This window comes from Hyperolius riggenbachi, chromosome 9, assembly GCF_040937935.1.
Source record: "Hyperolius riggenbachi isolate aHypRig1 chromosome 9, aHypRig1.pri, whole genome shotgun sequence".
Taxonomy (NCBI): Eukaryota; Metazoa; Chordata; class Amphibia; order Anura; family Hyperoliidae; genus Hyperolius; species Hyperolius riggenbachi.
The window spans coordinates 115,373,258-115,386,653 of record NC_090654.1 but is presented as its reverse complement, the minus strand read 5'-3'; the positions used below and the strand labels follow the sequence as shown (position 1 = coordinate 115,386,653).

The window sequence follows — 13,396 nt, the reverse complement described above, 5'->3', positions numbered from 1 at the left end:
GCCAGCTTTATAGGTATTCCCAGTATAGGTAGCCAGGTCTATAGGTGTCCCCAGTTTAGGTAGCCAGGTCTATAGGTGTCCCCAGTATAGGTAGCCAGGTCTATAGGTGTCCTCAGTATAGGTAGCCAGGTCTGTAGGTCTCCCCAGTTTAGTTAGCCAGGTCTATAGGTGTCCCCAGTTTAGTTAGCCAGGTCTATAGGTGTCTCCAGTTTAGTTAGCCAGGTCTATAGGTGTCCCCAGTTTAGTTAGCCAGGCCTATAGGTGTCCCCAGTTTAGTTAGCTAGGTCTATAGGTGTCCCCAGTTTAGTTAGCCAGGTTTATAGGTGTCCCCAGTATAGGTAGCCAGGTCTATAGGTGTCCTCAGTATAGGTAGCCGGGTCTATAGGTGTCCCCAGTGTAGGTAACCAGGTCTATAGGTGTCCCCAGTTTTGCCAGGTCTATAGGTGCCCCCCGCCCCCCGTTTATTTAGCCAGGTCTATAGGTGTCCCCAGATTAGGTAGCCAGGTCTATAGGTGTCCCCAGTAGCCTGGAAGGAGGAGCAGCGGTGGGTACAGAGCGGCGGGGAGGGGGGACCTTTTTCTGCGTTGTCCAATCACACTCTCACAGGAAGTACAGTGAGAGCAGGATTGGACAATGCAGAAGACCAGAGCAGCGCTATGGAGAGCTGGAACCAGGAAGTAGTAAGTCATTCCCCGCTGCGACGCTGGTCCTCCTTCCTGTACTGTGCCCCCTCCTGTTCCCAGCCCGAAGGCTGGATCTGCAGTGCTCGGGGGCGCTGACGTCACGTGGCGTCACTGTGTAATTAAAAGGGCCACCGGGCTTTTTCCTGAGCTTCCGGCAGCCCAGTCTGGCCCTGGTACACAGAATTGGACTACAATTGGAGAGGGATGCATGTAATGAACTGATGTTTTTGTCTGCAGAGGCTGGGGAAGTCGGGGGAGATCAGTGATAGATCTGAACAAATTGTAGATTTAACTATTCCTCACCTGTTTCAATAGGCTTCAAAATGTAAAGTGCCTGCACAGAAGTTGCCCACCAGAAGCATAACTGTTAAAGCCAAAGAAGCAGATAGTGATGAGGATGAGCTGCCCTGGTGCTGTATCTGTAATGAGGATGCTGTTCTGCGCTGCCATGATTGTGATGATGATCTCTACTGTAAACGATGTTTCAGGTAATGGCTGCAACTACTACCGGTAAATCCCAACCAGTGTAGGGTTTCTTTATCAGGACAACTTTATACTCTCGAAGATTAAAGTTGAAGTGGGTGGTGTTAACACTGGTCACACAAACTTATTCCATTATTGCCTTCATTGAGATAGCTAAATTGTCTTAACCATCACATATTAAAGTAACACTGGCCACTGTAGCCATAGAGAAAAGACCAATGTTGCATATGATCAGGTGAAATTAACAACTTTAGAGGCTAAGTATGCATTTCTGACTTATCTAAAACAATGACAATAGTGGTTTGACTGACAATTTTATAGACTCTCTGCTCATTTAGGATGCATTCACATTGTGCATTTCATTGTACAGTTTAATCTCCTTATATTAAACTCCAAGGGACCAGTAAACATGGTTTACTATATCAGAAGTTTACAAAATCAGAAATTGTCCTAGAAATGGCCAAGCATGCCTTGGTACATTCTCTGCTGCAAACCTTGTCCTCCCACTGAAGGTACAGTACAAGCACTTGCACATTTAGTGAACTACATGTTTAAGTATATCTTAAAGGGAAGGTTCAGGGAGGGTGGGTAAAAAATAAAAATCAATTTCCACTTACCTGGGGCTTCCTCCAGCCCGTGGCAGGCAGGAGGTGCCCTTGCCGCTGCTCCGCAGGCTCCCGATGGCCGACCCGACCTGGCCAGGCCGGCTGCCAGGTCGGGCTCTTCTGCGCTCCAAGGCCCGGAACTTCTGCGTCCCACGCCTGCGCAGTAGAGCCCGGAGGACGTCCGATGACGTCAGCGCGCCGGCGTGGGACGCAGAAGTTCCAGGCCTTGGAGCGCAGAAGAGCCCGACCTGGCAGCCGGCCTGACCAGGTCGGGTCGGCCACCGGAGACCACCGGGAGCCTGCGGAGCGGCGGCGAGGGCACCTCCTGCCTGCCACGGGCTGGAGGAAGCCCCAGGTAAGTGGAAATTGATTTTTATTTTTTTACCCACCCTCCCTGAACCTTTCCTTTAAGGCTGCATAGCCAGGCTGGACAAATCACTGGTCCAGTATCCAGGGCTCCTTAACCATTTCAGCCCGCGGGGATTTTTCACCTTATGCCTCAGAGCAATTTTCACCTCCCATTCATTCGCGAATAACTTTATCACTACTTATCACAATTTATTGATCTATATCTTGTTTTTTCCGCCACTAATTAGGCTTTCTTTGGGTGGTACATCTTGCTAAGAATTATTTTTTTATAAATGCATTTAACAGGATTAATAAGAAACAAAATGGAAAAAATTCATTATTTCTCAGTTTTCGGCCATTATAGCTTTAAAATAATCCACGCTACCATAATTAAAACCTATGTATGTTATTTGCCCGTTTGTCTCGGTTATGTCACCATTTAAATTTTCTCCCTATCACAATGTTTGGCGCCAATATTTTATTTGGAAATAAAGGTGCATTTTTTCCCTTTTGCATCCATCACTATTTACTAGCTTATGATTTAAAAAATGTTCGTAGTATACCCCCTTCAAATGCATATTTAAAAAGTTCAGACCCTTAGGTAACTATTTATGTTTTATTTTTTTTAATTGTAATTTTTTTTTCCAATTAAACATTTTATTTGGATAATATTTTGGTGTGTTGGAAATAAACAGTTAATTTTTAATGTTATTATATGTGTAAATTGTAATGTAAAAAATATGTAGATGTAGTTTTACTATTTGGCTGATGGCCACCTTGAATTTTTTTTCCCTCCTCGCTAAGCGGAAGCACAAGGGGATGCGGAAATTTTTACATGTAAAAAGACTGAAGCCTCTTGTAAGCGCGCTTCGGTTTTTCTGCTGGAGACACGGATCGGTGATCAGGAACCATGTTCCCGTTCACTGATCCCGGGGCTACCGGGGGACAGCACGCGGGAGTGCGCCAAAGCGCGGGCGAGAGCAGCCGCCCGGACGTGAGCTTCACGTCCGGGCGGCAGAAATGGTTAAATATTGCAGTCGTCACTGAATAGTGGTAGCTACTCTCTTCCTGTGAGTGGCTCTGATACCTCCGTGGGCAGGACTTGCTGGACGTGTCCTTAAAAACTTTCTGCTCACACTTGAGCCAATCATGAAGCTTCTCTTCAAAACGCAGCCAATCATAAGCCATTTACATCTTTTTTTTTTAACAGTTTAATTTTTATTGATTTTTGAAAAGGTATTGGGGCCATTTGCATCTTTAATGCAGTATGGCTCCAATACCTGCGCAGGCAACATAGCACTCTACTCTCCACTCTCCTTAGTTTTGCAGTGTGTAGGCCGCTCTGATCTGCACTACAAGTGAAAAAAGCCTGTACTGTGCTTCACACGCTGCCAGGAGATACACAGAAGAGCATACAATCCTGTGGGAGGACTGTGACGATAAGTTTATCAGTGATTGCAAAGTGGAAGTTTGTTTATGTTCACATTATTCCTCATTTTCCCCAGGCTGCTTATTGAACAGTACTGTATATCCAGCGCTGGTGCCATTCGTCTTGTCTTACAAATGTTATCAGGCATCAACTCACCTGCAACCAGACTGAAGAAAGCAGCCGACCATGGGTTTCACATTGACATATGATGCATGCACCGCCCACTGTTTACTATATCCAAAGTCAGCTTCATGTAGGGGCCAAAAAACATTTTTACGATAACAGTTTTATTATATCCGAGTTTACTATACAGGTGTTGCTCCCATAGACTTATAATGTAGATTGGCCGGTACCTGGAGAGGTATTTTACTATAGCAGAGTTTATCATAACGAGATTATACTGTATTGCATATATAATACAAAAGCACTGTGCATGGCAATATGCTTGTGGGGTCCTACTGCCAATAGATCTGTATGGGCCATTCTTGTATACGTGTGTTTTTCACAGGGCTGTGGAGTCGGTATAAAAAAATCATCTGACTCCAACTCGGACTCCTCAGTTTATGATTCCACTGACTCCGTGACGCCGACTCCTCTAATTTACATATAACAATCTTGTTAATGAAATGTATGTTACATAAAAGACATTTCATCACTGCCAAAGTTTAGAAATTTGAAAGCTATATTAAGATAGCATCTGCCTTTGGGAACAAAAAGCTCCTGGCCAGGAAGCGGACAACTCTACCTTATCAGCCATCCCATTCAAGTAGAATTGGTACAGGAGCTGACAATAGTTACATGTGTCACACTCAAATGCACTTGTTTAAACAAATTACAGCTCACATAAAAATGATTATTCTTTTGTAATGTAATAAAATACATATTAAAAAGCTATGCTGGATGTTGCAATAGTGACTAGGGAAGGTCATTCAGATGCAAATAATTCTCGAGTCGAGGCAGGATTTTGCAAATTTTTGTATGAAAAGGTATGCGGCTTGAAAATGGACCAATCATCTACTGGCTCCATAGCCTTGGTTGTTGAGTAACGTTCCATAGGTGAATAAATCTTTCTTGCAGACTAGTTCGCTAGAATTTGACTTCAGCAGCTGCATCTACAATCACTATTTACTTCATGTTGGTTACTATGATTTTCAAGTAGTGCTTAAAGAGAATCTGTATTGTTAAAATCGCACAAAAGTAAACATGCCAGTGCGTTAGGGGACATCTCCTATTCCCCTATGTCACAATTTCACCGCTCCCCGCTGCATTAAAAGTAGTCAAAAACAGTTTTAAAAAGTGTGTTTATAAACAAACAAAATGGCCACCAAAACCGGAAGTAGGTTGATGTACAGTATGTCCACACATAGAAAATACATCCATACACAAGCAGGCTGTATACAGCCTTCCTTTTGAATCTCAAGAAAGCATTTGTGTGTTTACCTTCTTCCCTCTGCAGCTATCATCCACTGAAGAGTGACAGGCTGATTGTTTCTTCCTGCAGACAGCTCTGCCCGGTGTCTGTAATTCCTCAGCATGTGACAGCCCAGCTCCTTTCACAGCCTAACAGAGGACGATTTATCCAGCTTGTAAAGCTCTCTTCTCTCACTGAGAGAGCAGATAGGCTGCCTAATCTAAATAACACACACGGGAGTGTGCATAGAGGGGGCCTGGAGGGGGGGGGGGTGCATAACAGATCAACAACACTGAAGACTTGGCAGCCTTCCAGACACAGGGCGACAGGAGAGAGATAAGTTGATTTATTACAGAGACGGTGGTGGTAGAAAGTGCTGCAGTAAGCCAGAGCACATTAGAATAGGTTTAGGAACTTGTAGGATAGTAGAAAAAAGGATGACATTTTTGTTAGTCTCTTTAATGTGTACTTTACTCTAATAACTTTCATATCTCCTTTTACCACTATTTCAGAGAAGGACATGATGAGTTTGACCGAAAGGAACATCAGACGTCTGCGTATCGCCCTCCACAAAAGAAGAAAGGGAGATAATTAATGCACTTAAAGTGCATCTCCACAAAGCCATCTTAACAAATCAACAACCAGAGTAACCGATTCCGGTACTTGTCACATGGCTAATGCCTGGACAACGTCAGGTGAATTGTTGTGGGTGTCCTCTAAGTAGGGACCCGCCCACAATGCACGTTTTGCAGGAAACCCCAAACATTCACAGGGGAGGTAATTCGTGTCTCAGCAGAGCTGATTTATTATTTCAGTGGATTACCACAAAACGTGCACTGTCCGGGGATACTTGAGGACAGAGCTAAGGTACACTAAATTAGAAGACTCTGACCCTTCTCCTCTCCACATTAATATGTGTGACGACTACCTTGAAGTTTATTCTCTTGTTCTGATGACCCTTTCACAGGGACAGGACATGAATTCTCATCACCTGCAACACGACAGCAGTAAGACAAATTACATATTGTGTCTCCTTATTGCCCTGTGAAGACAATATCTGAGAAGAAAAATGTCTATTCTAACTTGTTGGCTCCAGTAAAGTCAAGTTATATTGTTGATATTGTTGAGTAATGAACAATGACTAGAGAGGGAATCTTCCCGATTTTGTTCAGCGGTTGATACAGTTCCTCCATCCTGACAGACATATTGCAGACATGTTTGTATGTTTTGCTGTGTTTTTGTGTGTAGAAACCTCGTGGCTTGTTGTCATCATCTTTTCCTCTTTTGACATTGTTTTGATTGACTCATGTTCTCAGATTGTTCCCCTGGTAATGTATTATGACATCAAGAAAGGGAACAATTACGGATTATGACTAAATGTAGCAATCTGAGCACTTTAGTATGGGATATTCCTGTGAGAGCGGTTATGCCTATAGGCAATAGGAATTATTCACTGCTGAGCTGCTTCAGGCTAACCTTTTCCTATATACAAACAGGAGAGTCCTCATATCTGCAGTGCCTAGAGGGCAGTGGATTATGGATATGAAGTTAGAACACTAATGACAACCATACACTGTTAGATCAGACCTCCTGTGGATGTTGCACAGTCCACCTATCCTCTAGTAATGGGAAGTTATAATTACCTACTAAATCTCCTCCCCTCAATCCATTTTTCTGGCGGGGGGGGGGGGGGGGGGGGCAGGTCATTTAGGATATGTTCCCAGTCTCTTCCCCTCAATCCAATTTTCTGCAGGGGGCAGGTCATTTAGGATGTGTTCCCACTAGAGCAGAGGACGGACATTGTTGTCCACTTATCGCTAAACAGACAGTGAACGGCTCCTATTTTACAAATAGGGGCCGTTCCCACTTCTCATGCTGCAACGGAGTCGTGGAATCCGTTGCAGTAAGTGGACAGCACGTCTGTGCAGTTGATAATACCAGGCCGGCAGCTGCTTTACCCATATATCCTATGTGGGAGCGCATCTGCCCCGGGCTCCAGCCAGACCACAGCGGACACTACACTGTAGCGCTGCCGCTGGCCGCATGTGATCCGGAAGCAAGTGGGAACACAGCCTTATAGATTGTCACCCCTTGTGGCGAACCAATTATTTCTTGTCTGGTCAGAAACAATTCCTATCAAACCCAGCAGATCGAATTTCAATAGGTTTCAGCAGGGCGTCTTATTGAAAATCGTTCAGACTGAAGCACTGCAGCGCATTAACTAGCCATCCATCACCATTCCTGCCCTGCCCCAATCAACTTAGATCTTCCATCCTGTCCAATCGATACTCTCAATCAATTTTTGGTCAAAATCTATTAAATGTTGATCCACAGAACATTTTGGGGGAATCAATCCCCAGCATATTCAATCTAAGTGATCTGAGTTCTTACTGAATCTAACCTGTAAACTATTGAAAAATGTCTACAGGTGCCCATACATTTATTGCGTACATTGTATGGGCACGCGTAGACATTTTTTATAGATTACGTTAGATTCAGTAAGAATGTTCTATCTAACACGCACCTATTGGAAATCGAGGCCCTGTTGATTAATGCTTGTTCATGTCATCACCTGAATGTTGATTGGGAAATGTTGTTCTTTATTAGACCAACATAGACCGGAGTTGTGCTCAGTATTGAGCAGTAGTACAATGCTCTCAGTGGAGGTGGTCAGGTCAACATTCATTTTCTTTGCAACCATGGCATTGGGGAAGGATGGCTTCTGTGGTGTACAAAACATCATGAATAATTTACTGCACAGAGCTAAAACATTTACTGTGATCAGCTTAAAGCTCTAATGCTGGGGATACACGGTACGTTTCTGTACCGTGTATCGACTAGCTGATAATATTCAGCTGGCCCGATCAAGCCGATTGACTCCCGCCCGCTCGATCCCCGCTGGCGGACAATGGCAGGGAATCGAGCGCTGATAAGGAAGCGCCGGCGGGGACGAGCAGTAATCGATCCGCGGGGACGCGCCTGGGGTCGATCCGGCGGCTAATCGCCCGCCGGATCGACCCGTTTATTCCCAGCATTACACATGTAAAGAGTAACAAGCAATGCCTGTTGTTGTTTTTCTATGCATACTGTGAGGTAACAGGACAACCTGACACATCCAGGGACCTTTCCTAGAAGGATAAACCATTGTTCAAAACGGAGGTGCCAGATAAGGATAAAATAGTTAAAAACTGTTTAAAAAAGGGAGGAGGTAGTGGTGGACCTACCTCCCACAGGTAGACACACGAACACTTATTCACTGAAAAAAAAATCATTCAAATAGACTCCAAAGTAATAGCAACGCGTTTCACAGGCAACATCCCCCTTCATCAGGCAGCAAATGGAGCTTGTAAAGATCCTCCGTCTGCCATTCCTATAAAGAGGCTACTAACGTAGTTTACCCTAGTTTATGCACAAAACAACCCACGCGAAGAGAAGCTTGTACACACATCAAGTGCAGGCTCCTCCCATCTTAGGGTGACCCCATGTCTTAACATTTTCTCTTAAAGGGAACCTGAAGTGAGAGGTATATGTAGAAAGTCATTTATTTCCTTTTAAACAATATCAGTTGCCTGGCTGTTCTGCTGATCCTCTGCTCCAATACTTTTAGCTATGGACCCTGAACAAGCATGCTGATCAGATATCCCTGACTGAAGTCTGACTGGATTAGCGGCATGCTTGTTTCAGGTGTGTGACTCTAGTAGTCACTACTACAGCCAAAAACATAAAAGAAGACTGCTAGTAAACCGGTATTGTATAAAAGGAAATAAATATGTTAGCCTCCATATCCCTCTCGTATACATACACATTCCTCCAGCCCCCTACAGGCTAATCGCTCCCTCGCAGCCCTTCTGCGCTGTCTGGATCTTTGGCAATCCACCCCATAAAGTCCTCCAGTCGTGGCCAGTCAGCAAAGGTGCAGTCTGGCTGTGCGCTCCCCGCCGCCCCGGCATAGAATGCATGCTTAGTACATCCCAGACCGGAGGACTTTGCAGGGCGGGTTGCCAAGGATACAGCTAGTGCAGAAGGGAGGGAGCAATCAGCCTGGAGGAGGCTCGAGGAAGCCCCAGGTATGTATATTTTTTTCTTACATTTCCATCTCAGGGTCTCATGGGTATACATTTTTACTGTCACTGAGGGTGTGTCCTGAGTTATGACCGTTTTCCAAAGTTGGAAAGCTGACACCAGACATGGCTTCTAGCCTGTCCACCAGCCCAAGTAACTAGTGCTTGAACACTGCATTAATACAAAGGATAGTTTGTGTCCGAATGGGCTATAGCTGAGCCTTCAGACCCGGAACACCATCCAAGTTCAGGACTCCACTGGGGATCATGAAAGCCCTGCCAGTGACACTGGGGAGCACTGCTAAGTTAGTAAGGCTATATAGTGTGCATCCATGACACCAGAATGATTTACAGCAATACACTACAGGATCATTTTACTTCTCATACGTTATTCAGTCAGTCTCCTGATTGTCCTTCTAGGTATTGATTAGCTTAGCTCTGTATTTCTGAGGCCTGTCTCTGGATCGAGAAGCACTTCAGCGTTTACATACATGTGCACAGTTCAGATCATTAATCTCCTGGCCATGTACCAGTGTGGAGATCAAAAAAACAGGGCCTATCAGTGAGATTTATGGAAAGGTTTGGAATTCTGTTCTGGATCTTTTCTATGGGAATGCGTATATACCTGTAGGTGTGTTTACAAACATATTTTTTGAAGTATAATATGGCATCTCCGTTATCCTGAGTGAGATATTTCAGATTTCAGCACTTATAACTGGATTATGGAAGTGGAATGTTCCTTGTTGCAACACTGGTAATTAACATGTGATTCTAATTAAGGCAAAACACTTCAAACCTATGTACACATGCTAGATTTTTGTCACCTAAATTGATTGGTGAAAACCTCATGTGAGTACAGGTGTAGTACGATCCCTCATCCCTAGAACAGATAAGGCTGCTCAGCAGGCAGCAAGCATCAAGTGCAGTGTTGCCAACTCATCCCTTTAATTACTGACACATCTAAGTTATACAGGTTCTGGGGCTATTTGCACATAATCAGTGTCTTAACTGCATCTACCTAGCCACAAAACCTGTATAATTCATGTGTCAGTAATTAAAGGGATGAGTTGGCAACACTGATCAAGTATATACAGTCATTGTTCCTAAGGAGACAGGCAAAAAGGGTGTTGGATATTTAGGCTCTGCCATAGACTAATGCAAGCATGGGCAAACCCGGCCCTCCAGCTGTTACGGAACTACAAGTCCCATAATGCATTTGCCTTTGAGTCATGACTGTGGCTGTCAGACTCCTGCAATGCATTGTGGGACTTGTAGTTCCTTAACAGCTGGGGGGCCAAGTTTGCCCATGCCCGGACTAATGTGTATTTATGCTATAGCGATGCTCATTTGGATACCGGCAAGACAGAGGCCAAATTACGAAGGAAACAAAAAGCTGTGCAATTCAGCCGCCAGCAGCTGAATTGCATCTTACTGGAGACCATGGCAGCCTGGAGGGGGAATAGTAATTAACGCCGCCGGGAAATTTGCAATATCAGGGCGAGCCAATTTTCGGCTTCACTCTGCTCCCAAATTTCCAGGTGCCATTTTTGCATGTATGCGTTCCTAAACTGTCACCCAAAATTATCAAAAACTGTTGTTTTGGTGATATTAATCAAGCATCTCTAGCAGGCTTTAATGTTCAACTTAACTCGTGTATCAATATCAAGATTCTGCAATTAAGATTGGTAAAATCCTCAGCACCTACCTGACATTGAGAGAGTATACAACAATAAATGCAGCTAAAAGATTTGCATATTCATTTCTGTACCTTTAGTCTTATTTTATAAATTAATTTGTAAATAAATTGTGATTAATAAAGTGTTATGCAGCAGTTCCTTTTTGTCTCTTTCAAGGTTGTTAATGGAAAAAGGAGAAGAAAGTGTAATCCATTAAAAAATGCCTCCTGAACGGCTTTTCCCAAAAGTCTCCTTACCTGCTCTACCTCATGCTTCCCTGTTGCACTTACTGACACTGGAAGCCTGGTGATCAGTGCTACAGCATTTATGCCATGCAGCCTACTGTCAAGTAGGAAGATGTTCCCTCCTCGGAAATACATAGTGTTGCACTGCATCGAACAGTTCATTCTACAGTACTGATCAGCGTTGACAGGTGGCCAGAAAGAGTATTGACACTGCATGTTAACTAAGTGCCACAAACTCATCCCATGTAAGGTGCAGGCAGACTACAAAGCTTGCCCATGGCATGGTTGGCAGAAATCCTCTCACTTTAATCAGACCTAAACTCTTGCACAGGAGACAAGAGAATGCAGAGAAATCCACCATGTCCACCCGGTGTGTGTGTATATAGAGAACAGCCTAAATCTGCCTTCGCTGCAAGTAATCACAAGTGTATTTTGAGCTGTGAGCTCTGTGCCACGGGTGGACTGGGTTATGTGCTAATATGTAAACATGGGAGGTTAACTCTTTCTGTGCTCCCATGAAACCAGGAAGTAGTTCTGTAAGGTTTAACAAATAAATGTTTTCCCTAAAGGTTGTTATGCTGTTGCCTATCTTTTAGAGCAGAGAGTAAGTTCTGGGTTTAGGTTTGCTTTAATCAGGAATAGTGGGGATTGATTCTGAGTAGCCATATTAAAATTTGTGTTGTGGCAATAAATAAATTAAGTTACCGGTATGTCATTCCGATTGACTTCCACAAACTTAAAGTTTACCAGAGACGTTAACAACGTGTGTATTTATACTTACCTAGGGCTTCCTCCAGCCCCATGAGGTCCGTGGGCTCACTTGCTGTCCTCTCCGGCCACTCCATTCTTGTGCTATGCCCCCCTGTAATCTGGCCAGTCTTGCGCTTCTGGGAGTGAGAGCGCACCCCCCGCTGACCCACAGATTAGGATGTCCTCAGGGGGTGGGTGTGTTTTGTAAGGTGTGAATTAGCTACTTTCCCTTCACTAGCAGACATTTTCTTTTGCAGTAAATATGGGATAGGAAGTCAAATGAAAGCAAGACATAAATCTGAGCATCAGTTTACATAGGAAAAATAATGAACACAAAACAATCTACAGGTAAATTCCTGCAGTTTATAGATTGTCAGCTGTGTTAAAGTACCCATACACACATTAATTTACCCCCGATGTAGCAAAATGAACGATTCCCAGTAGATTTCCTGCTCAAAAGGGATCAAACTGCAGTATTAGCCTGTTCGATGCAGTGCAACACTAGAGCCCAGAGACACCATTAACAGAAAGCGTCACCTCATCTGCTCCTGGGAACTGAACACTGGCAATCCAGCACAGGAGATTTGGGCGCAGCCGGCGCCACCATAGACCATAATAGGAATTACGGCTATAGTGGCGCACAGTGAGTAATTCGGCGCCGTCAGTAGACGGAGCTGAAGTTATTTTTAAAACACTGTAATTTGGCCTCCAGCAATAGCTGGAAGCCGAATTATATCATTCCCCACTATCCACATGGACCTAGAGGGGGAATAGTAATGTCGCCGGGAACTTGTGCAGCAGCAGGATAAGCCATACCTGCTGTATTCTGCACCCGAGTCTCCCAGCGGCGAATCCTCTCTTATGCCCTGGGAACACCCCTTGCATCCTCTCATCACTTCACAGTACTACAGGAGGTTTAACAAGTGGAGTGGAGAAACCATGTAGGGACTTACAGTTGTGTTCAAAATTATTCAACCCCCACCGAAATTGAGTGTTTGGGCCAGTTTGACCTTGATTTTGATCATTTCAGTCATCTTGTTTACAATTAAATCAAAGAGGCACTTGTAAGTTAGACACATATAACATTTATAATGAAATTACCACAAATGTCTTTTCTGTGCTCACATCATTATCCGTTTTATTCAACCCCCAAGTGACATTCATTCTTAGTACAACATCCTTTTCCAGTTATAACAGCTTTTAAACGTGAAGCATAGCTTGACACAAGTGTCTTGCAGCGATCTACGGGTATCTTAGCCCATTCTTCATGGGCAAAAGCCTCCAGTTCAGTCACATTCTTAGGCTTGCGCGCTGCAACTGCTTTCTTTAAGTCCCACCAGAGGTTCTCAATCGGATTTAAGTCTGGTGACTGCGATGGCCACTCCAAAATGTTCCAGCCTTTAATCTGCAACCATTTAATCTGCAGGTACAGGAAAGCTTCAGCGTGTGCAAGGTACCATGAATTCTCTTCAGTACCTGGAGATATTGGATGAAAATGTGATGCAGTCCATCCCAAACATGAGGCATGGGAGACGTTGGACCTTTCAACAGGACAATGATCCCAAGCATACCTCCAAGTCCACTAGAGCATAGTTGCAGATTAAAGGCTGGAACATTTTGGAGTGGCCATCGCAGTCACCAGACTTAAATCCGATTGAGAACCTCTGATGGGACTTAATTAAAGAAAGCAGTTGCAGCGCGCAAG

The 13,396-nt window shown here is 44.2% G+C and overlaps 1 protein-coding gene across 1 annotated transcript in view; it reads left to right on the top strand.

The window, feature by feature from the left end:
* The window catches only part of ZFYVE19 (zinc finger FYVE-type containing 19), a 62,781-nt gene extending 56,704 nt beyond the window's left edge, over positions 1-6,077 (top strand). Inside the window, exons 11-12 of the mRNA XM_068253381.1 lie at positions 999-1,171; positions 5,472-6,077. Coding sequence (XP_068109482.1) covers positions 999-1,171; positions 5,472-5,550 — 252 coding nt within the window. The 3' untranslated portion in view covers positions 5,551-6,077. The remainder of the gene's footprint in view (positions 1-998; positions 1,172-5,471) is intronic.
* The last annotated feature ends 7,319 nt before the right edge of the window (positions 6,078-13,396 follow it).